The following is a 22798-nucleotide window of genomic DNA, read 5'->3' on the forward strand; positions in this document are numbered from 1 at the left end:
TTTTCTTTCACAGTCCCTTCGCCAAAGCCCTGATCAACCTCTTTGTGCAGCTCAGGATTGTGCTTAACGATGGTTGGAGGTTTGGTGAGGTCTGTTCTGCACTCCACCCTGCCCCAGCTCAGTGATGGGAGTGAGGACGAGGCTCTTTTTGCCACCTGAAGCAACGTGGTGCATGGTGAGGAAAGGCCTCTTTGCTGCTGCCTGGCTGTGAAAGATGCTCCCCAGAGATCCCAGCTCACCCTGCACCTCATGCTGCAGCCCCCAGTAATAGCACAGACACAAAGGAGCCGGTCCTGGCACAGCTGCATTTATTCACTGGGTGTGAAGCTGGCAGTGACTGTTGCAGCCATTTGCCTCCGAGGTGCAGCAGGTGGCAGGGCAGGCAGCCAGGCTCCTGCTACTCGTGCTGGTGAGAAAGAAGGGTGGAAAAGGGTGTTGGTGCCACGCAGCTGCTCCTCCAACTGCAGAGGGTGTGCAGCAGGGCTGGGCCTTACCTTGAAGGTGATGACCTCCTTGGTGCGGGCACGCAGCTTGTTGACCTGCGTCTCAGCGATGTCAGCTCTCTCCTCAGCATCATCCAGCTCGTGCTGCACCTTGCGGTACTTCACCAGGTTGGAGTTGGCCTGCTGCTCCTGGGGGGGCAGGGACAGGGTGAGGGACTGACCTGAGTACCCCCATAGGATTGCAGGGGTGGGGACGTGCACTTACTGCCTCCTCAAACTGGCGCTTGTAGCTCTTGACTTTGCTTTGCAGCTTGTCAATCAGATCTTGCATCCGGGTCAGGTTCTTACGGTCTTCCTCAGTCTGCAAGTGCCCCCCACCCCAGTCAGCAGGGGCCCAGTGCTGGGAAAGACCCCTCAGCCCTGCAGCCCCAGTCCAAGGCAGCCCTGTGCTTCCAGGGGCCCTTTGCATCCACCAGCTCCATGCCACATAGGCTGCCCCTGCTTGTGTCCCAGTCTTCAGCTGAGTCTATGCCATCAACACTGAGCAGGGGGTGGATGCTGGCAGTGCTGAGTAACATGAGGGTCAGAGGAAAGGGGGGAAAGTGTGGGGCTGGAGCTGTGTCCATACCTGGTAGCTCAGCTCCTTAATCCTCCGCTCATACTTGCGAATGCCTTTCTGGGCTTCAGCCATCTTCTTCTGCTCCGCATCCAGCTCTCCCTCCAGCTCACGCACCTACAGCCAGGAGAGGCCACCTCAGCCACAGGACCCCAGGCAGGGACAGCCAGAGCCAGCCCCTCAGTGCCACCAGGGCTCTGCCCCTGTTTCCTCACCCTGGCCTCCAGCTTCTGGATCTGCTTCTTGCCCCCCTTGAGAGCAATCTGCTCCGCTTCGTCCAGGCGCATCTGCAGGTCCTTGATGGTTTGCTCCATGTTCTTCTTCATCCGCTCCAGGTGCGCGCTCGTGTCCTGCTCCTTCTTCAGCTCCTCTGCCATCATAGCAGCCTGCAAAGCCAAGTGCCCAGAGACATCACTGGGCAGCCCTGCCTGGAAGAGCTCTGAGACCCTTTCCTCCCACCCACTCACCCAGCAGCATGCTTTATAACCCCGCTCTTACATCCGTAATGGCCTTCTTGGCCTTGTCCTCAGCATTGCGGCACTCCTGCACAGCATCCTCCACCTCACTGCTCAGCTGGGAGATATCGGTCTCCAGCTTCTTCTTTTGGTTGATCAGGCCGGTGTTCTGCAGGCAGACAGGCAGTGCCACAAGGACTGGCCTTACCCAACAGGCTCCTGTTTCACCTGTGCCCCAGGGGCCATTTTGCAGCCCCTCACCTGTGAGTGGAGCAGGTTGACCCTCTCGGTGGCCTCCAGCAGCTCCTGCTCTGCCAGTTTCCTGCTCCTCTCAGCCTGTTCCAGGGCAGCCCGCAGCTCCTCCACCTCCGCCAGCAGGAGGTTGTTGCGGCGTTCCAGGGCTGCTGTCTGCTCCTTCAGATCATCGTTCTGACGCTGGGTGTCATCCAGCTCAATTTGCAGGTCCTGCCGGGCAGCGTGGGGTCAGTGGGGATATGAATGAGGAGGAGAGAGCTGGGAGAATGGGGGGGTGGCACAGGGACAGCAGTCAGCACATCCCCCCACACACACCTTGATCTGGGCCTGCAGCTGGCGGCCCAGTTTCTGGAACTCGGCAGCCTGGCGGTTGGCATGGCTCAGCTGGATCTCCATCTCATTTAGGTCTCCTTCCATCTTCTTCCTCAGCCGGACAGCCTCATTCTTGGCCCGAGCTTCAGCATCCAGTGTGGCTTGCATGGAGTCCATGGCACGCTGATGGTTGCGCCTGCAGGAGGGATGGTGTGTCAGCCCCACTCATACGGGGCACATTGCTCTGGGTCAGCATCAGCCAGAGGTGCTTGTCTCATCATGGCCATGATGCTGGCTCAGCCCACAGCAAGAGCCCAGCCTGTCCCCATGCAACACACACCTCAGGTTCTCAAACTCCTCATCCTTCTCCGCCAGCTTCCTGTCCACATCAGCCTTGATCTGGTTCAGCTCCAGCTGGATGCGCAGCGTCTTGCTCTCCTCATGCTCCAGGGCTCCCTACAGACAACAGCAGCTCTGGGTAAAGTCCCCCATAGAAGCCTCTCCTCCCATCCCAGCCCCCACAAGCAGAACACAGGGGTGCATCCAGCCACCCCAGCACCATTTCCCCATAGCTGCAGGGAGTCCAGGGGCACAGATGCATCTGTGAGCATCTGTAAGAAGCACAGACACACCTCAGCCTCCTCCAGCGCTGCCTGAATATCGCTCTTCTCATTCTCCAGGGCTTTCTTCAGCTTTTCCAGCTCATGGATAGTTTTGCCGCTCATGCTTATCTGGTCGGTAAGATCAGCAATTTCCTCTGGCAGGAGCAGAAGGTGTTTGGTCAGGAGCAGGGCAGCAGGGCCAGCCCCATGCAGGACACACTCATCACCCCCCCCCCCCAAGCTGAGCCCACATTTCCCCAGACCCTGGAGGAGCAGCAGCCTCAGTGCTGAGGCTGTGCCTGGGGAATAGGAACCAGCCCCCTTTGCTGGGCCCTGCTGTGCTCCCTTCCAGCAGTCTGAGTGGAAAGCCTGACCCCAACACCTACCCTGCAGGTTCTTGTTCTCCCTCTTGAGGGTCTCCAGGTTGTCCAGAGATTCCTCATAAGCATTCTTGAGCTTGAAGAGTTCCGTGCTCAGGCTGCGTGACTCTTTCTGCGACGCCTCCAGCTCTGCCTGAGTCTCCTCATATTTCTGCTTCCACTCGGCCAGGATCCTGTCGAAGTTGCGTTGCTTCTTGTCTAGGGCAGCACAGGCAGAGTTGGCTCGCTCCAGGTCCACCGAGAGGTCCTCGATCTCCGTCTGCAGCCGGTGCTTGGTCTTCTCCAGTGAGGAGCACTTGGCGTGGGCAGCTTCCACAGCCTCCTCCGCTTCCTGCAGCCGAATGGCCAACTTCTTCCTGCAGACAGCAGCAAGGAGTAAACGCTTCCAGCCCAAGTGCCAGCCCAACTGCAGCTCCACAGGGAAGGCCTTGGCCTGTTCCAAACACCTTGGATTTGGGAGGGCTTCAACCTTAAATAGAAACCTGCCACCCACAATTAACCTAATCCTGGCATGAGACTCACTTGGCTTCCTCCAGCTCCTCTGTTCTCTGGATCGCATCTGTTTCGTATTTGGTTCTCCACTGGGCCACCTCAGCATTGGCCTTGGACAAGTTCCTCTGGAGCTCGCTCTTGGCCTCCACCTCCTCCTCGTACTGCTCCCGCAGCAGGTCGCAGTCATGGCGGGATGCTTGCAGGGCATGTGCCAGGGCATTCTTGCTCTGAGGAAGGAACAGCTCATGAGACGAGCAGTTGGATGCCAGATGCCAGCTGGGATGTTAGCAGGGAAGGAACTCTGGTTTTCAGTGGCTAAAGGCTGTTTTGGTGCATCTGTATGTAGGTTACATCCCACCTCCTCAGTACTGCACTGCCATCTGTCACTGAGCCACCCTGAGACCAGCCATACCCCAGCAGTCTCACCTTGGTCTCCTCCTCTAGTTGCCTCTTGAGCTCCTCAATGGTCTGTGTGAACGAGGTCTTGCCACGGCTCAGCTGGTTGATGAAGGACTCCTTCTCCTCCAGCAGCCGGCTCAGCTCCCCTGGTTTCAAACAGAGCCGAACAGCCGTGATGGGGCTGGAAACCCATGAACGAGCCCACAGCCACACACATCTTGTGGCCAGTACAGGAACAGCCACACATCCCCCACCTACCATTCTCAGTCTGCAGCCTGCCCCGCTGTGCGCTCACATCATTCAGCTGCCGCTGCAGCTCATCCACCTTGGACTTGGCTTCGCTCAGCTGGTCCTCATAGGTGCGGCACAGCTTCTCAGCATTGGCCTGAATACAACACGTAAAGTCCACATGAGACGAGGCTCTGCCCAAAGAGCATCCTCCCAGGAGGGGCTCAGCGACTGCATTGCCCTGGGACCTCACAGCCCTGCTCAAGAACAAGCCGCCCAGCGTGGAGCGCCCACCTTGTTCTTGGTGAGGTATTCGATGTTGGATGACAGGTCGTCCACCTCCATCTTCATCTCGCTCTTCTCTTTCTCCAGCTTCTGCTTGACACGCTGCAGGTTGTCGATCTGCTCGCTCAGCTCAGCCACGCTGTCTGCGTGTTTCTTCCGCAGAGCAGCCGCCGTGGACTCGTGCTGCAGCGTCGCCTCCTCCAGGTCCCTCCTCAGCTTCAGGAATTCAGCCTCCCTCTTCTTGTTCATCTCCAGCTGTGCAGACGTTGCTCCTCCAGCCTCCTCCAGCCGCTCGCTCAGCTCCTCCAGCTCCCGGGACACTTCTGCCCGCTGTTTCTCCACCTTGGCTCGAGCTGCGCGCTCAGCCTCCAGCTCCTCCTCCAGCTCCTCAATACGGGCCTAGGAGGGACAGGATGGGGCAGATGCTCCAGCATCTCTGCTCCCCACAATGGGCCAACCTACACAGATGACCCCGGCACGTTACATCTGATGGGAATCTGGGGCCATTGGGCTATTGAGAACAAGACCATACCTGGAGCTCCTTGATCTTCTTCTGCAGCTGGGCCTCAGTCACTTGCTGATCCTCAATCCTTGAGTTCAGCTGACTCATTTCAAAGTCTTTCCTGTACAGAAAGAAGGCAGAGCTCAGCTCTGCTCAGACAAACGCTGTCCTGCCCTTCATATCTTGAAGCTGGAGAAAACGTATTCCCTGCACTGTATTATCCAGGATCAGAGGAAAAATAAACTAACCCTCTTAGGAAAGTGACCAACAGGGTGAAGAGCAGCAGACGGGATGTTCTGAGGGAGGTGGCAGATTGCCTGGCTGTTAGATTTTACCTGCAGGTGCCCCAGGTGCTGCTCTCCAGTTCCCCAACTAGAGCTGGGGATTGGAGCGACCAGGTGATGAAGTTTGTACTTATAGCTGAGGTCTCAGCTCTGAATTAGAATCAAGTTTGTTCAAAGGAAGCCCTATAACTCCCTGATCTGACAGTCTCTGCAGCTGAGAAACCCCTCAGGACCTCTGCAGCACCTCTGCACAGCACCCATTAAAACTAAACCCTCCTATTGCTTTGACATGATCACATGTGGCAGAGCGCAAAGCCACATCCCAACAGCTCCTGCAAAGACCATGTTTCTACCTGGTTTAGAAGCAGGCACTGACAGATAAAAAATACACAGCCCTGCCTGCACCACACACTCACTTTTTGAGTTTCTCCTCCAGTTGCTGTTTGTCATTCTCCAGATCCATCACAGACTCCTGTGTCAGCTTCAGATCTCCTTCAAGTTTCCTCTTAGCTCTTTCCAGGTCCATGCGGATTTTCTTTTCTTGCTCAAGAGAGCTTTCCAGCTGGAGAAGAAAGGGCAACAAGGCTAGGGAGGGAGAAGAACCCCCAGTAGTGCCTGACCTCCCCCATACCCATTGCTTGGGAACTTCACCCAGCCCTGGGAGTTGAGCTGTTTCCCAGTTGGCCTCCTGTTACTTTCTGTTGGCCCAGGGGTGCTCTCAATGGGCCACCACTTGGTTCAGGGGCAGTTTGTCAATGAGGTTGCTCACCAGTTAGTCTTATTGCATGGGAATCAATAATCACCACATGTTCCAGACCCCACTCAGTGGCAGCCCAGAGGTGTTTGAGTCAAACCACTCTCCCTTCAGTGTCACTGGCCCATGACTCACATCATCCACTTGCTGTTCCAGTTTGACCTTGGCTTTGGTCAGCGTGTTGACCTTATCTTCCTCAGCCTGTAAGTCATCCAGGGCCTGCTGATGGGCTTCTTGTAGTGCTTTCTTCTCTTTGGTCAGCTTGGCAATAATCTCATCCAGAGCAGCCATCTCCTCGATCAGGTTTTTAACCTAGATCAGATAGGTTAAAAGTGCAACTTCTTAGATGATGCAAAGCTAATACAGCAGCTTGGCCTACGAAAGGCAGGAATCCACGATCAACAGCAGTTCAGCCCCACAACAGCAACCAGCTCCTTTCCCCTTGGCTGGCTTTGGTCAAAACCCCCAAACATTTGCTATTACACAGAATCATTTGCCCATGCCAATCCCATGCAGTAAGACATGGACACTGTGGGGTTTTGCTCTCTCCCACAACCTTTTTGCACTCTTCTCAGCCTCATCTCCCAACACATTAACAGTATTGTCCCCAAGAATTCCCTTACATACCCCTATAGTGGCTGACATATCTTAGAAATTAGGCTGTTCCCTGCAGGAAGGGTCAGTTACCTTGTTCTCGGTGGCATGCTTCTCCTTTTCCACCTTGGCCAGTGTGATCTCAAGATCATCGATGTCTTTCTTCAGCTCTGCACACTCATCCTCCAGCTTGCGTTTCTTGGCAGTGAGGTCTGAGTTCATCTCCTCCTCATCTTCCACACGCTCTGTCAGCTCCTTCACCTTGGCCTCCAGTTGGATCTTGGACTTGATCAGCAGGTCACAACGTTCCTCTGCATCTGCCAGGTTGTCTTGCTCCTAAGAAAGACACAGGAAAGCTGGTGTTCACCCACTGCCCCAAAAGCATACAGCAGTCACAATGTCCTTGCAAAAGTCAAGAAGTGGAAGACAGAGCAAACCCAAAGTGATCAGGTATAAAGAAAGGAGCTCCATGCCAGGCCATGAGACAACAGCTAACACTGATCAGAGCCAAAGAGTTAACTGCACCAACTCTGCCCAGAGGCAAGAAACACTGAACTGACACTTCCTGGCACAGAACTGCCACACATCAGCCACAGCTTGGACAGCAAACATTCCCATCACTTCCACCTCCACCTGAGATCACCCTTTTCAGAGCCAGGGAACCAGGAATTCCCACAGCAGCCATGAGACAACAAGCCTGGAATGCAGCTTCAGGTTTTCACCGAGTCTAACACTGTATTTCAAATGGATTGTGGCAATGCCTGGGTCTCAGAACTGCTGGAGTCTGAAGAAGGAAACTCCAGAACTCTCTGCTCCTTTCTCTACCCACGGACCCTGCACTATGTTTATGCTGCCAGGGAGAGGGTGAGGCACTCACTGCCTGTAGCTGGAGAGCCAGGTCATTCTTCTCCTGGATCATGGAGACCTGCTTCTCTTCCAGCTCCTTCCTCTTTGCTTCTGACTTCTCCAGAGCCTCCTTCAGCTTCTGGAACTCCTCCTTCAAGTTGGACATTTCCTTCTCAGTCTGAGCAGACTTCAGCAAAGGCTTGATCTTGAAGAACAGTTTCATCCAGGACCAGTTCTTAACAGCATTAAAGGCTCGGATGTTCCATTGGATGGTATAGAGGGCTTCCCTGGAAGAATACAAGCACAAGGATCATCATGGGTGTAGATGACCCACCTCCAGCTCTAATTGCAGCAGACACCTGACTCCATTCTCCACCAGCAAGACAAATGGCAGTATCACAGAATCACAGAATGGCCTGGGTTGAAAAGGACCACAACGCTCATCCAGTTTCAACCCGCTGCTATGTGCAGGGTTACCAACCAGCAGACCAGGCAACCCAGAAACTGAAATGCACAGAGGAAAAAAGAAGCACTCACAAAACTCTTTCTGCCCCCACAACTCTACCTCCTGCTGATGATCTTCTGATACTCAACGCGCGCGAGGTGCCCACGGATCCTGGCCTGCAGCATGGTCAGGATCTTGGCCAGGCGCTCATCTCGCATCTCTTCCAGCAAGCCCAGCAAACCAGCCTTGAAAAACACCTGTAGGCAAAGGTGTGAGAACAGAGTCAAACATAAAGAGGACAGAGAGCTCATGGGTGACATGACCTTAGCAATATGTGCAGCCCAAAGTGGGGATATTCAGAGCAGCAGAGCATGAGCCCAGGCTCTGCAGAGGGGGGAGCAGCTGGACACCAGCTCTCCTTGCCTTGCATCCCTCCCTACATACCCCCAGTAGGATTAGTTGCTGCAGTGGGTGGTAGGGGCTCAGGCAGCAGCACCCACAACTGTTTCATCTCAGCTCACTTTTACCTTCCCTCAGTCTCATGGAGGTCACGCTCAGCCTGCAGAGCACAGGGCTTCAGCAGAGCTGTAGTCAGACAGGGGGCAGGCTGGGAAGTACCAGCCAACTGGGGTTGCAGTGAGATGGGCAGTATAATGCCTCCCTCCCAAGGACCAGCAGTTGCCTGATCTCACCTTGGTATGACCGAACTTGTACTGGGAATGATCCAGTTCCAGAGAGCTCAGCAGCTTCTCTGTGGCCTTTCTGCTGTCCACAAACTTGTCATCTGGAATGGCTGCTGGGTTCAGAATACGGTAGCTGCAAGCACAAAGCAGGGGGAGGGAATTCAAGAGGACTTCAGCACAGAACTGGTGGCTCCATCATTGTCCCTATATCCAAGTTATGCCATTTCCCCTAGCAGTGCATCACTACAGTATGTGCTGAAGCCACAAATGGACCAGGAGCTCTAGGCTTCAGTTTGGGATCTGCTGCAGAGTAGACAGGAGACCTTGCCATATCTTAGCCCTTGTACAGGAGGAGGACAGTGCAGGAGGAGGCCACTGGCCTCACTTTGGCTCAGGCCCAGGCTGAACAGGATAAGTGGAGCCAACTTGGGGAATGGTAATGATCCCAAGAGCAGAAGGATATCAGAACCAGGATCAGAGGTCCTGTGCCTGGCCACCAATCACCTGCATCAGTCCTGCATTCAGCACCTTAAATATCGGTACTCCTGCAGTCTCACTGTGCCTGGCACAAAACTATCCACATTTAGCACCACAGAGATAACCACACAGCTATCCTGCCCTGTGTACACACTGCACATAGTGTGGGCTTCAGAGCAGCCGTGCACAATCTGGGACTTTATCTGGGAGGGGAGAAGAGGGAGTTACCGCTGCTTGAAGTCTGCGTAGAGGATCCTGTTGGGAAATCCCTTACGGCAGATGCGGATACCTTCAAGGACACCATTACACCGCAGCTGGTGCAGCACCAGGAAGGCATCCATGGCTCCTAGGGGTGAGAGTAGGGACAGATGAAACACTCAGCCCAAGAGGAAGCATGACCTGAACTCTGCAAACAGCCTATGAGAGCTGTTCTGGGAACACAGGTGTTAAGCTGTTTTCTAAGCGTATACAGAGCAATGGTGCTGCAGCCCAGGCCCAAGAGGATAGAAATCAGTCTGAGTAATTCATCTATGCCTGATGTCAAACAAGTGCAAGGCTGGGAGCCTGGCAAAACTACATCCCTGATAGAGGAGACTGGCAAGGGCCACACAGAGATGGAGTCAGGTCTCAGCAACAGCAGAACTGCTGCGAGGAAAGGACCATGTAGCAGGTGGGTACAGGAGTGGGACAGGAGTCCCTGCCAGGACGAGCTGCCAGGGTGCTGTCTCGGTCCATGCATACCTGGGGTCTTTGTCTCATTGGGGATGATGCAGCGGACAAAGTGGGGCTGAGTGGAGCGCAGGTTGGTCATCAGCTTGTTAAGGTTCTCCTGTAGGGCAGACATGGGGCATCCATATCAACTGCAGCACTCATCTCAATAGGGGTTTTCCCTGTACCCCAGAGTGCTGCCCATGCCCTTTAGCAGTGACAGAGGACCCTGCCAGGCCAGCCTGAGCCTCCTCCATCCTTGCAGTGGCTTTGTGTCTGCTCTGGCTCATGAGGGACTCCGTGAACATCTGCTTGGAGACCAGCATGCCCTGGCAGGACAGCAGAGCTGAGGATTAAAGCCCTACAGTAGAACAATGTCAGAGGCCCTGAATCTTGGGATGACTCACAGTCCTGCCTCTTCTTGTGGGAAAAGCATTTGCATCCTTGTTTTTTTTCCCCAGGCTGCCTTTCCCACCTTAGAGGTTCAGCCAGTCCAAGACCAGCTCTGGCATGTCCTATCATGGGGCAACTTCTCACCACAGACACCTCCCAGGAACTGAGTTGTCCAGAAGAAAAAACACCACCTGCTTCCCTGAATGGGGTTTGCTCAGGAACCTTGTCCCCAGAAACCTCTCCTTGGCTACCAGAGCTCTCAGTGGATCTGATAGTAAGACTCTCTATGAACACCCTGCCACCATAATGCTGACACAGCAGACCACAGCTTTGGGATTACAGACACTTCTCTGTGCTGTATTTAAGTTGACTGAACTCTGGGATGGACAAATAAATGCCATGGTCAGCATGGGATCAGGGGCACGTGTTATCCTGAGCTGTCACGTAGCTCTCCATGGATAGGAGAGCAGAGAGCTGCCTGCTCAGAGACCATTTTCTTCTGCCCAAAGGCTGTCCTTCCGGCCGACAAGAATGAGGAGAGAAGTAGCACAGACTTAAAGTGATGTTCATGTAATACATTATCTAAACATCACTACAAGTCTTAACTGCCGCTCCCTCAAAGGTGAAGGAGCTGCACAAGCATCACGTGGGGCAGAAGCAACACAAGCCCCAGCTCAAAGGGAGCCATGGCTCTCCCAGCCTGGAGCCCCACATCCTTCCCTAGCAGCACGGGGACAGGGTTGGGACTCTGCCAGGCACAGGATCAACCTTTGCCCAGGGATGAGTAGAAGACACCAGGAGTTTTTGTCTAGTCAAGAAAACTCTCTAGATCCCTTGTGATCCTTCAAAACTGAGGAGCTCATGTGTAAGATAGATCTGGAAGGGGAGTAGGACTGGTGCTGGGATGCTCTGTACATAAATCCCTCATGGCCACATGTGAGGGGTTGGCTCTTACCTTGTGTAGCTGGGACACTGTTTGGAAGGAAGCTGCCTTCTTACGTTTCTCCTTGGCCCCTGGTTTGTGAGGTTCCTCTGTTGGGTTAAAATATGGATTAAGTACAGCAGCAAAGTGTCAGCTTGCTTTGAAGGACTCCATAGCTTCTCTGTACTGAAAATGTCAGCAATATGCCCACAGCCCCTGCTCTCCATAAAGCAGAGACAGCAGAGATATACAGAGATACAGAGATAGCTCTCTGTAAAGCAGAGAACACCCAGCTGCAGACTTAACCTGACAAAAACTCCTCCCACAGCATCCAGCTTTGATGTCATCCCCCCCCATCTCTTGGCAACAGGTCAGTCCTTCACACATCCTATTTCACTTCTTGTAGGTCTACCAGTCGTACAGACCTACATAGGCTCAGCCTGCTTCTGCACGGCCACCTAAAGCCCCTTGGCTAGTGCTGCACATCCAGAGCACCCACCCAGGTGAGAGGTTTTAAGGGTTGGTATGGGTCCTGCCTTTGCCCAGGCTGCTCCACCTACAGCTGGGTGTGGGTGTGATGAGGCTCTGCTGTTAAGGGATCAAAGTCCAGCTCAAAGAAGGATGAGGTTGTTCCTCACCTGAGCTGGAGCCCACATAGTTCTCATAGAGAGAGGCCAGGAGCTTGTTTTGGGATTTTTGGAAGACAGACACCACTGTCTCATTCAGGGGGTCCTTGTTTTTGTCCAGCCACCCAATGATGTTGTACGGCACCTGCGGGTAAAGGAGAAAGGCAAAGTTAAGCTCAGCCCTGCAAGAGGAGTGTGAGCGCTGCAGAAGAGCAGGCAGAGACATACCACACCAGCATAGTGCACCAGCTCAAAGTGAGCCTCGTATTTCCGCTTCTTATCAGGCCGGGGTTTCTGGAAGTTGGGTGACTTCCCAAGGTGGTTGTCGTAGAGCTTAGCTTTAAACGACATGTCAGAGGCTTTGGGGAACATGCACTCCTCTTCGAGGATGGACAGGATTCCCATTGGCTGCAGAGCAAAGGCGGCATGAGAAAATCTGATATAATTCTTGCCATGTGTCATCCCAGAATGGAGAACCCTCCGTGCTACTGGGCAATGTGAGGCAAGGCCTGACCTGGTCACGTCCTCACTCAGGCAAATAGTACAAGATATCTGCCATGGGGCAAACCCTCCTTGCTCCCAGTGTACCCCAGGCTGCTTCTTCTACCCAGTGAGAGTGGGACTGGCCAGGCCTACAAGACATTGCTCTTGCCCAGATGCAGAAGGTCCAATCAATGAGCTGAAGGCTCTTAGGGAAAATGAAGTTGTCCAGTTGCCACTGACTGGGGAGAGACTAACTATTTCTGGTAGCAAAGCATCTCTCATTGTTCCAGTCTTTACAAACAAGCTATCAGAAATACCAGTTCAGTGTCCTGGTTCATGCTTTACCTTCTCAATCAGGTCAATGCAAGCCTGTAGGTCCAAGCCAAAGTCAATGAAGACCCATTCGATGCCTTCCTTCTTGTATTCTTCTTGCTCCAGGACAAACATGTGGTGGTTGAAGAACTGCTGCAACTTCTCATTAGTAAAGTTGATGCACAGCTGCTCAAAGCTGTTGAACTGCAAGAACAAAACCAACCTGGTTCAGCAGGTAAAGCTCCAGAGCTTTACAACATTCCCCCGAACCCACTGCAGGGGGATATAGAACTCACATCAAAGATCTCGAAGCCTGCAATGTCCAGTACTCCAATGAAGAACTGCCTGGCCAACTTGGTGTCCAGGGTCTTGTTGATCCGAGTCACCAGCCACTTGAACATACGATCATAAGTGGCTTTAGCCAGGGCTCCCACAGCATAGACAACCTGCCAAAGGAAACAAGGGAGCAGGTGTGAGCACCACGCATCATATTGCTTTTGCAGGGATTAAGCTCCAGCAGAGCACCTTATAGCGCTCTGGGATCTCCTCCCTAAATACCAGGCATCCTGTGTAGGTAACACTATACAAAGGGTCTGACTGCAGAGGATCACATACCAGCATGAGTATCGATGCCTGTGTCCTGAAACACCCACCTGCTCCACGTTCTGACCTTTGGTCACGTACTCATTGCCCACTTTCACACGAGGATGGAGCAGCCCCTTGATGAGGTCAGCTGAGCTGATCCCCATGAGGTAGGCAGCTTTGTCAGCACCTGTAAAACCATAACAAGACATTAGGAAACTAGAAAGTAAGCCGCGGGAGAAGAAAAACCACCAGGTATTCTGCTGATCAGTGCTAACTATACTGCTGCAGAGTCTGCTCCGGTGGCTGTACAGTGATTACACATTCCTCTGTGTCCTCACACTGCAGCTGCTTGGGATCACAATCACTGACACTCACAGACCAGCCCAGGGCTGCTTTCACAACCTGCCCTCACTGGAGGTTGGATGCTCAGTTCAGACTGAGTGAATCTGGCAGCACAGGTTAAAACTCACTTTCAGTGCCGTCAGCCTCTGCCTGCTCTTCCCGCTGCTTCTGTTTGAACTTCATGTTGCCAAAGTGCATGATAGCGCCCACTATTTTATAGGAGCCGTATTTCTCATCGTTGCTGAAGCCCAGGATGTCCATGGCATGCTGAGGGGGAGACAAAATAGCACAGACAGAACAAAATCAGCACCCTGAGGCGAGGGTGGGTGCTCCTGTTGTCTCCCAATGGGGCTGAGTGGGACAGGATGCTCTAATTGGTGAACATCTGGCTGAGGAATCCCACTCTATGAGTCCAGCTCCCCCAGGACGCCCATGACCTCCCCCAGGTCCCACTTCTGGCTCTGTGGCATGAAGGAAGCACACATACATCTGTTGCCATGAGCTCCTCGCCATCATCCAAGTTGTCCACAGTTGTTACACCCTGAGAGCAGAAGTGGTAATCGTAGGGGTTGAGGGAGAGCAGCAGCATGTCTGTAGTGGGAAGACACACATGCAGTGAGGCCAGAGTGACAAAGCTGGTGCAAAAGGGGCAACACTGGATACAGAAGAGGTAAGACCACGCTGGCCTCAACTAGATGGCACCAACCAGCAGGACAAGCCTTCCCATGGGTCCACCTCTCTGTGATGTTCCTCCTGCTTGCTATCTTGGGAGATGGCTTTGTTGCAGACTGATTTAGAAGTGGCCATCCATGTCCTTGTGACCACCAGATAAGATTACTGCTCAGTGCAGCAATCCAGACCTGCCTAATAAGGTATTGTTCTGGAGCCAGCAGAGGGCTCGAGAGCCTGCAGCCAAGTGGCTGACCTCCGCAGGGCATCGTGCCACCCATCTTTCTGCAGCATGGAAAGGTTTCCTGAGCACTCCGTGCAACCTGGCATCTAGAGGGCAGGGCTGCCCAGCACACAAGAGTGGCTCCAGGGCAAATTCAGGGTCAGCTGGGACTGTATTGGGGAACACATTTAGGATATGTCAACACCTGAGTTGTTGCAGCAAGAATGAGGTGCAGCTGTTTGCAAATTCACCTGAAGGAAAATGATGGCTGTAGGGTGGAAGGAGCTCAGAGCAGACTGCAAAACACTTCCCCCCCACCCCAAAATGAGTAGATATCCCACCTGCATGTGAAGTCAGTGCAGAGCCACTCAACAAGGAGTTTCTGCACAAGGCAATTTAGCAAGGTGCACTCCCACCCTGCAGACAGGCTCAGCAATCACTGTCCCTCCTCCAGACAGCTGCAGAAATGGCTTTAGTTTTCAGACTAAAGCGATTGGTTTCTCCACCCTGAATTACCTGAAAATCCTACAATCCTGCACAATCATCAAAGCATTCGAGGGCCAGACCTGTATAGTGAGCTGGGTTTGCTCAGCCCCTGTGCACAGCAGGGCCCTGACACCCAAAGCAGAGCTCTTCCCAGCTATTTTCAAGCTGTCACACTGTAAAGGTTATGTTGTAATTTTCGCTGCCTTACCTTGCAGCTCTGGTTTCTTTCCAGAGAGGATTTGGTAGTAGATATGGTAGCTTCGCTCTTTGGGTTGCTGGAAAATCACTCTTGATTTTTCCAGAAGATCTAGAAACAAACAAGGCACAGAGGTTAGAAAGAGGGTTTGCTTTTCCCTGGAGGTGACCCAACATCAGCAGAAATAGGGAGAAAGAAATCCACCCCCCTGCAGCTGGCACGTGGTACTCACAGATGTCGATGTCCGCAGAGGCCAACTTCCCTGAGGGGCCAAAATGGATGCGGATGAACTTGCCCTGAAAGCATTTACAGGGAAGTAAAGACCGGGCTTTGTCTACACAGACACAACTCCAGCTCCTAGTAAACTCGTATAGCTAAAGCACAAGAGCAGACATCAAAGCCACCTGTGGTCAATCAGCTCTACAGCCCAACGCAGACCCAGGCTGGGCTTACAAAAGGGATGCAGCTGCCTAAAAGGCACACATTTATCTGTCTCAGCTGAAGTACTCCGGGCTTTGATTGCTGGTCCACGGAAGGGACAGGGGCAATTCATTCTGACCAACACACCATCCATTGCACCAATTTAGTCAGCAGAAGTTTGGCTCTGCAGTCCAGTCCTCCTAGAAATGAGCTACCTCTGCACCCCCACCATACAAAAGCAATAGTGATGCGTTTAGCTTATGCATATCCTGCACATCAGCAACGTCTCTCTAAGACACTTACAAAACGTGAGGAGTTGTCATTCCTTATGGTTTTGGCATTGCCAAAAGCTTCCATAGCTGGGTTAGCCTCAATGATTTGATCTTCGAGGGTGCCCTGTAAAACAAAACCAAGGAATGCATCAGCTCTCACTCAGCCAGAGGGGATCAGTCACCAACATCACAAAGAAATGGAGTGTGAGGTTCTGTGCCCATCTGCCTGCTGCGCTTGTTTGTTGCCTTTAGAGCCCACTGTTCCTGAAGTCTCATTTTGTCTCACGAGGGGATGCAGCTGAATTTGGGGTCAGCAGAGCTGGATTTTGCAGCCATGCTCTCTCTGGGATTCCCCTTGCCTAAATTGCACCCAGAAATCCTTTGCTCCCTTCCTAGGTTGCTACATGTGCCAACCAAGAGCAAGCACACATTGCCACACATTCCGAAGCATTTTAGGTTCTGCCAGGCATTTCCCCTTCCACCAAACCAAGGACTTGGATAGTTCAAGCATCAGTGAATGCAGTTGGCCATGTGTATAAGCTAAATGCAGCCCCTTGGTGCTCCAAAAGAGGAGCTGGAAGCCACGGGCATACAGCTGAGCTGCTACAATGGCTGAGCCATTCCCTATCAATCACCCTGCCATGGCATCCACTGCAGCAGAACCCTGTCGTCAGCATTAAAGATTAAGAGTCTGTAACACTTACCCCAGTTTTAGTGGCAAGAGCTGCCTAAAAGAAAGAAAAGAAGATTATCTTTAGAAATCCAGAAAAGCCAGGTAAGAACCACAAGAAGCACGGTCAGAAAAGCAGGACATGGCCATTTAGTGCCAAAAACGGCCCAAGAAAAAAGAATAATGGGAGGATTAAACTTTTTTAAGAGATGCCAAAAAGTTGTTAAATAGATTAGCTCAAGAAAATGAAGAAATGCATCAAAAAGCAAGAACAGTTAAATCCAAACCAAGTAAGAGTAAAGAAAATACTGAAGTATTGTTTGTCTGATACCTAAAGCAGCCAGTTTGCTTCTATAAGGGGAAAGCAGGCTGGAGCCTCAATGTATCAAGAAGAAAGAAGCAATTGCAAGAGCAGCACAAAAATAACCAGCACCAAAGAATCAAAACAAGAGCAAGAAAAGCACAAGGTAGAAAAGGGTCAAAACAACAAAAAGGGGGAACAACAAAAGAAAAAGAGGAGAAAAGGAAGAAAAGCAAGGCTTAAAAGAGCCAAGGTGGGAAACGGCAGCTTTACTCCATTTCTCATTGAGCTCCTTAAGAAGATCTGTGGGGTGTTGAAGAAGGAAGGAAGAGAAGATAAAGAGGGCATCTGAAATGACTCTTCCAGGATGCTCAGAGTGAGCAGGTGCTTAAAAAAATATCCATTCCCCCCCTGAGCAAGATAGTTTCAAGCCTTGCTTGTTCAAAAGTCAGGGGAAAAGCCAAGCCCTGAGCGGGTCAGACCAAAACACGTTTCCAAATGCAAAAAGTTGAGAGAAGAATTAAAAAAGGAAAGTAAAAAGAAGAAATGGGGAAGGGAGAAAGAAGGAGGGAGGTGGGGGGAGGGAGAAAAACAGAAGAAAAAGGGAAAAAAAAAAAAAAAAAAAGGAAGGAAGAAAACAGCAAGAATTTCTTTCAAAAGAAGGTCTTACTAATTTCTTGCCCGGTGTGTCGCCCAAGGCTGCGACAATGGCAAAGTACTGAATGACCCGCTTGGTGTTTACAGTCTTACCAGCACCAGATTCTCCGCTTAGGGTAACAGAAATACACAGATCAAGGATATGAGGCAAAGAAAAGGCAACACTTCAAACAGAGACCCTGCGAACCTACCGGCATTGCCCAGCCACCCCACTGGTTGTGCTGTGTAGGGTAAGCGAAGCACGAGGGAGGGATGGGGTGATGGGGTGATCATTCTGCCGTTCTCAAGGGAGGGCAAATGTGGTGTGGAAATGAGCAAAACCTGCACCATGTCAGCCTGCCGTCATAGCCCCTCTGCTATGGGGCTGTGTGTGGCTGTCAGGAGGTGCCAGCAGACATTGAGGCGGTGCTGAGCTTTGTGCTGGTGGGCACACAGCCCTGCCCCAGGGCTTCAGCTGTCTGGGATTGAGTACGGGATGAGTGCTGACTGGTTTCAGCACACCCTACTTTGTTGGCTGCTTGGACATGGCCAGGATGGCGTGGCATGGCCGATCCTGCCCAGGTTGTACCCACATAGGGCTGGGTGAGCAAGGGGCTTGGGTGGCTCATCGACTGCAAAGGGCCTGGTGAGCTCATCCCTATAGATAGCTGCTCCCTATTGTAATCCCAGATGACAAAGAGAGGGGGGAGCCGGGGAGCACAGCACGCAGGACCAGAGCCAAGCATCTCTCCTCAGCCCCTGCATTACCTAATTAGGCTATGGCCGCTGCTAAAAATGTCCGTGGCTCCTGGCAGAAGCCTGGGGTCCTTTTGAGTCCTTTATATAGCCCTTATCTATATGTCACTTGAAATCAACCTGGCCTACACCCTCCCACGTCGCCCGCTGTCCCTCCGCCCGCCATCGCTGCCATTTCCCTCTGGTCACGGCCACCATCCATGGTGCAAAGATGGAGCCTGGCACTGTAGGACAGACTGACAACCTCTAGGGTGGGATGGAGGGCAGCAAGATGGCGGCTGGGGGGGAAAATGAAGGCAGGAAGCGAGGGGAGAGACTTACGTGATGAGCATGGACTGGTTCTCGCGGTCTGCAAGGGAAGGAGGCAGCAGTCAGTGCATTTTGCCCCCCCCAACCCTCCGCCATTGCTGGCAGCAGTGCCCCCCTTACACCACTATTGCCCCCCGCCCGTACTGCGCAGCATGTCGTTGTAGGCGTTGTCAGCGATGGAGTAGATGTGTGGTGGAGCCTCAGAGCGCCGCTTCCCCTTGTAGGCCGCCACCACGGGCGCAGTGTAGACCGGCAGCCATTTGTAGGGGTTGATGGTGACGCAGAAGAGCCCCGAGTAGGTCTGTGGGTGGGAAGGGGGTGGTTGAGGTGATGGGGAGCCCTGGCAGCCCACCCCCTCTTGGTGGGGGGAAGGGAGGCAGGGACCCCCCAGCCGTGGCAGCTTACGTAGATCATCCAGTGGGAATAGCGGCGCTTGAGGTTGTAGAGCACGGAGGCCTCGTTGAGATGCGTCAGCATGGCCATGTCTTCGATCATGTCGAACTTGGGGGGGTTCATGGGCTGCAGCTCATCCTCCTTCACCACCCGTGTCTGTCAGAGTGACATGGCGGCACTGGGCTTGGACCCAATGCAGCCTCCAGCCCTACATCTTCCCAGCTCCACTATGGGGACATTTCCCTGCAGGTATCACCTCTGCCCCATGGGGTCCTTCTGCCCTCCTGGGGGTGCCATCCTCAGGGCAGGGGAACAGGCACAGCCCCTGTATAGTGCTCAGCACCCCTTGTCCCATCAAAGAGGTCTGTGGTTATTTGGGCAGACAGCTGAAGTGCATACCCCACCACTTCGAGCTGGATCCATTTAATCCTTCAAATCCCAGCCTTGGGGAACTATCACCTTACATATCTAGATGCAAGGGCCTGGATTTAGCAAATGGGCTTGTTAATGCATCTGAAACAAAATCTTTCCTAGATTTTTTTTCCTTTAATAGGTGAGCATTAAGCACGGGGTGGTGAAAGGTGTTAGATGGGTTAGAAGGGAAATAGATGGAAGAGTAAGAGTGGGGTTTGTCTCTTGAAACCATCTCGGTTGGAAGTGAGATCGTGAGGCAGCAGGTACAGCTTCGGGTTTTGGCAAATCCCCTCCACAGTAAGTTACCTTTCATAGGAGGAATTCTTTTATTATTATTATTATTTTCCTCCCATTTCGGATAAAAACCTTTCCAAAGCCTTGGCACATTCCGAAGGCAATTAGATGTAGTTAAGTCAGGCAGGCACAAGCAGTTCTCAATGCCGTGAAATCTAGCTAGGTAACAAACACAACCAGGTCAGCACCTGGTTCTTTTTCCCCATGTTATACCAGTAAGAGTCTCTGCATGGCAGCAGTGTTGCCATGCACTTTGCATCACTGAGGAGGAGATATTAATTCATCTCGTTTGCAGCTATTTGTAATGCTCGTTGTTCTTTGCCTGTTCTCCGTTCCCCAACCAGTACTGCTTAATCTACTGCAAATCCAGGCTAAAACAAGCAAGACCTGTCTCCTTACCTCTGCTTTTTACCTCCAAGATTAGCAAGGCTAATGGTTCAGCATTGCAATGGGCTGAGCTGGAGCTGATTCCTGTCCCCTTCTCTCTCCTTGCCCGGTACCCCGGGTTTGAAACATTTGGTGGGGGATGCTGGGCGGTCCTTGGCCTACAGTGTGCTGACACTGCACAGTGACAAAGCCATGGGCAGCCCTCGGGGGACAACTGAGTGCTAAGTGGGGATGGGTTCTCAGCTTGGCTAGGTTCAGATGTGATCCTGTCACACATATCCCCCCTCCACACATAGTTGCAGGCCCTTGGAAAAGGAAAGGTATTTTGCTTACTTGCTTATCTTTCGTTTCCACAGTGACTTTGCCACCGGTGCTTTCTTTGATTTCCACTTCAATGTAAGCTTCTTTCTCATCCGGTATCCAAGCACGCTTCTTCCCTGGGGAGGGGGCAGGGGAGGAAGGGAAAAGAAGGGAAAGGATAGAAGGAACGAGAAAGGAAGAGAAAAGGAAAGGACAGAGCAGAGAGAGAAGGAAGGGAACAGCAGAGAGAGAAAGAAGGGGAATGGAGGGGAAGGGAAGGGAAGGGAAGGGAAGGGAAGGGAAGGGAAGGGAAGGGAAGGGAAGGGAAGGGAAGGGAAGGGAAGGGAAGGGAAGGGAAGGGAAGGGAAGGGAAGGGAAGGGAAGGGAAGGGAAGGGAAGGGAAGCATATGGTGATGTGTAGAAAACTATTTAAAAGTGTCAAAAGAATGCTGCGTGAATGCAGTGTGGTAATGTGGAAGGACAGCGATTATTCCTTCCTACAGTCTCGGTGATAGGAGTGAGGATTTTTTTGCCTTTTCCATGTTTGGCAGCTGTTTAATTTGCCTGTGTCAAATATATGAATGAAGTCTGATGTTTTCCATGTGCCTGCAGGCAAACTGTAATAAAAAAGGAAGGCAAGAAGTGAAATTCCCCTGGTTTGATGTATCAGAAAGCACAGGGCAGAGTGGGATGGTTTAGAGCAAGTTCTGCACACTTCCAATAGAGATGCAGGAGGTTTTGCCACTACCAGTCCTTCAGCCCATCTCCCCCAGTCCTCCTGTCCCTCAGGGTCACAGAAGACCCTCAGCCAAAGGGACACTCAGAAACCTTCTGAGATCCCCCCATTCTCTGGGGTGCCGGGGGTAACTCTGCAGCACCTGCAATGTCTCAGGGAACAGACCCAGGGAAGGGATGGGAGCATCTCCACTGAGAGCCATGACCGAGAGCTTGGGGCTTACCATCAAATGGGATCGTCTGAAGCTTCAGCTGCTCTGTGTAGCTTTTTCGGAGGTATTCAGCAGCCTCCCCAAACTCGCTCATGTCCAGCATAGACATCTTGTCTGGCTGGAGGAGGACTTGGCAACAGCAAAAGAAGAATGAAAGACACCTGAACGCTGAAAGGAGGGAAGAGGTAAGAGGTCAGTGCACAGAGAAGGCACCCATCATTGGGCTGCTATCAGTCACCAAACATGCTCTTGATGTTAGAGAGTGAGAGAAGACAGCGACGACAATACTAGCAAATAATAACTGCAGTAACAACACGATCCCTTCTGCTGCTGTGCAAGCCTGTATCACACTGGTGTCAAAAGCAACACTTGTGTTTTAGGGCTTGGCGAGATGTTGGTGGTGGCACCCATTTTCTTGACAAAGCCAGCTAAAAGCTACTCCAGTCCTGCTGGAGCCTTGGTGCTCTACACAAAGCCTCTGTAAAGACCCGTGTTCATGCTGCTGAGCAATCTTGCAGAATGACAAAAGCAGGAACGGAGGCACGATTCCCTTGGAAGACCTTATTCTAGAGGACCGAGCTGACAGCTGCTTGGAAAGGCACTTTTACGACACTGCTTTCTAACATCCATCTCATGCAACATCCCGCTGCAGGACGCCAAAATGCCAACACTGTTAGGAACAACACCACCAGGCAAGCTGGCAAAGCACAGAAACTATAGCAAAATGCTCTTGGTTCAGGTTCATCCCACCCTGTGCCTGCAGTCAGCCCCCGTCCTGCAGAAACATCCACCCTGCGGAGGTGAGGAGGGTTAGTAGAGGAAGAGAAGCGCGCACACAGACATGCTCTTTCTTACTAACCTTAGTGATAGGACTGAGTGGCTGTGTGCATGCTGCAAAGCCCCTTTTTATTGTGTCTGTCAAGGTCAGAGTGGGAAAAGATATGTCAGAAATTCCCATGTGTCATGTCCACACAGCTCCATTGGTGCTGCTGTCCCACTGCCCGGACAGACACAAAAGGCAAACTTCACTTTTATCTCCCTGCAGATGCAGCCTGGTTATTTTTACTCCTGTATTGTCAGGCGAGCACAAAGGCAGAGAGAGGGACTGCAGTCCCTGCAGGCAGTGCAGCTCTGCAAAGCAGCAAGGAGTTGAGAGCTTTGCTTTCTGCCTCCCTGGGTCAGCACACCCAAACCTCTGGCTCAGTGCTGGTCCAGTCACTCCTCATTGAACAGTGGAGAACCAGGGCTCAGGGCTCAGGGCTGGCTCCTACTACCTAGGGGTAGTAGGGTCACACCAGACCCTTCCCATTTAGCACCAAAAGTCTCAACTTTGCTTTACTGGTAAATGAAATGCAATGGTTTTAACAGGGACTGATTCTGGGAGGATTCTGCCCATAGCTAAATGCCCAAACCCTGCTTCCAAAGCATAGTCACCTCAGTGAGGGAGCTTGGTTCCTGTCTAGGAAGGATTCAAAATCCCTCAATACAGAGGGGCTGTGGAGTTTCCTCCATATCATTTTACCCATGCTGGCCCCAAAGACTCCACAGGCAATGCAGCAATCACCACCCAAAGCACAGCCCTGTCCTGACAGCACCACCATGAACTCCAGTACAAACCACTTTGCCACTATGGAAGCAGGTAGTTTCCAATGATGGAAGTGAGTCTAACCAGAGAAGTGATAGGAATGGTTTCTGGATGGGG

General features: G+C 52.3%; 1 protein-coding gene and 1 long non-coding RNA gene across 7 annotated transcripts; one reads left to right on the top strand and one right to left on the bottom strand.

Annotated features, from left to right (window-relative positions):
• Positions 1 to 291: 291 nt before the first annotated feature.
• Positions 292 to 22064, bottom strand: MYH7B (myosin heavy chain 7B). Of its 6 annotated transcripts, XM_085519530.1 has the most exons (43): positions 21956 to 22064; positions 21109 to 21264; positions 20183 to 20286; positions 18767 to 18910; positions 18506 to 18662; positions 18374 to 18401; positions 17331 to 17427; positions 16394 to 16417; positions 15721 to 15813; positions 15230 to 15293; positions 15010 to 15108; positions 13911 to 14014; positions 13552 to 13690; positions 13150 to 13268; positions 12793 to 12942; positions 12530 to 12700; positions 11930 to 12109; positions 11714 to 11846; positions 11109 to 11185; positions 9794 to 9881; positions 9281 to 9398; positions 8585 to 8708; positions 8013 to 8149; positions 7479 to 7734; positions 6695 to 6937; positions 6143 to 6319; positions 5670 to 5815; positions 5000 to 5090; positions 4477 to 4866; positions 4213 to 4339; positions 3982 to 4100; positions 3586 to 3782; positions 3070 to 3419; positions 2714 to 2838; positions 2422 to 2537; positions 2085 to 2277; positions 1776 to 1979; positions 1558 to 1683; positions 1275 to 1445; positions 1072 to 1176; positions 709 to 804; positions 495 to 632; positions 292 to 406 (listed from the first exon to the last, which is right to left on the bottom strand). In XM_085519530.1, exons 2-43 carry the CDS (start codon positions 21203 to 21205, stop codon positions 398 to 400), a joined length of 5826 nt encoding a protein of 1941 aa, XP_085375656.1. In that variant the 5' UTR covers positions 21206 to 21264; positions 21956 to 22064; the 3' UTR covers positions 292 to 397. The 6 variants fall into 6 exon arrangements, with proteins under 6 accessions (XP_085375656.1, XP_085375661.1, XP_085375658.1 ...); XM_085519535.1 differs by lacking the exon at positions 17331 to 17427 and having other exon boundaries at positions 21956 to 21974; XM_085519532.1 differs by lacking the exons at positions 20183 to 20286; positions 21109 to 21264; positions 21956 to 22064 and adding an exon at positions 19862 to 19972.
• On the top strand, positions 9398 to 10567 carry LOC146757806 (uncharacterized). The gene is made up of 2 exons (XR_014935751.1): positions 9398 to 9722; positions 10222 to 10567. It is a non-coding gene; the product is annotated as an uncharacterized LOC146757806 (long non-coding RNA).
• Positions 22065 to 22798: the final 734 nt, after the last annotated feature.

The sequence above is a fragment of the Coturnix japonica genome, chromosome 19, assembly GCF_054131305.1.
Source record: "Coturnix japonica strain WE chromosome 19, WE-NBRP24, whole genome shotgun sequence".
Lineage (NCBI taxonomy): Eukaryota > Metazoa > Chordata > Aves > Galliformes > Phasianidae > Coturnix > Coturnix japonica.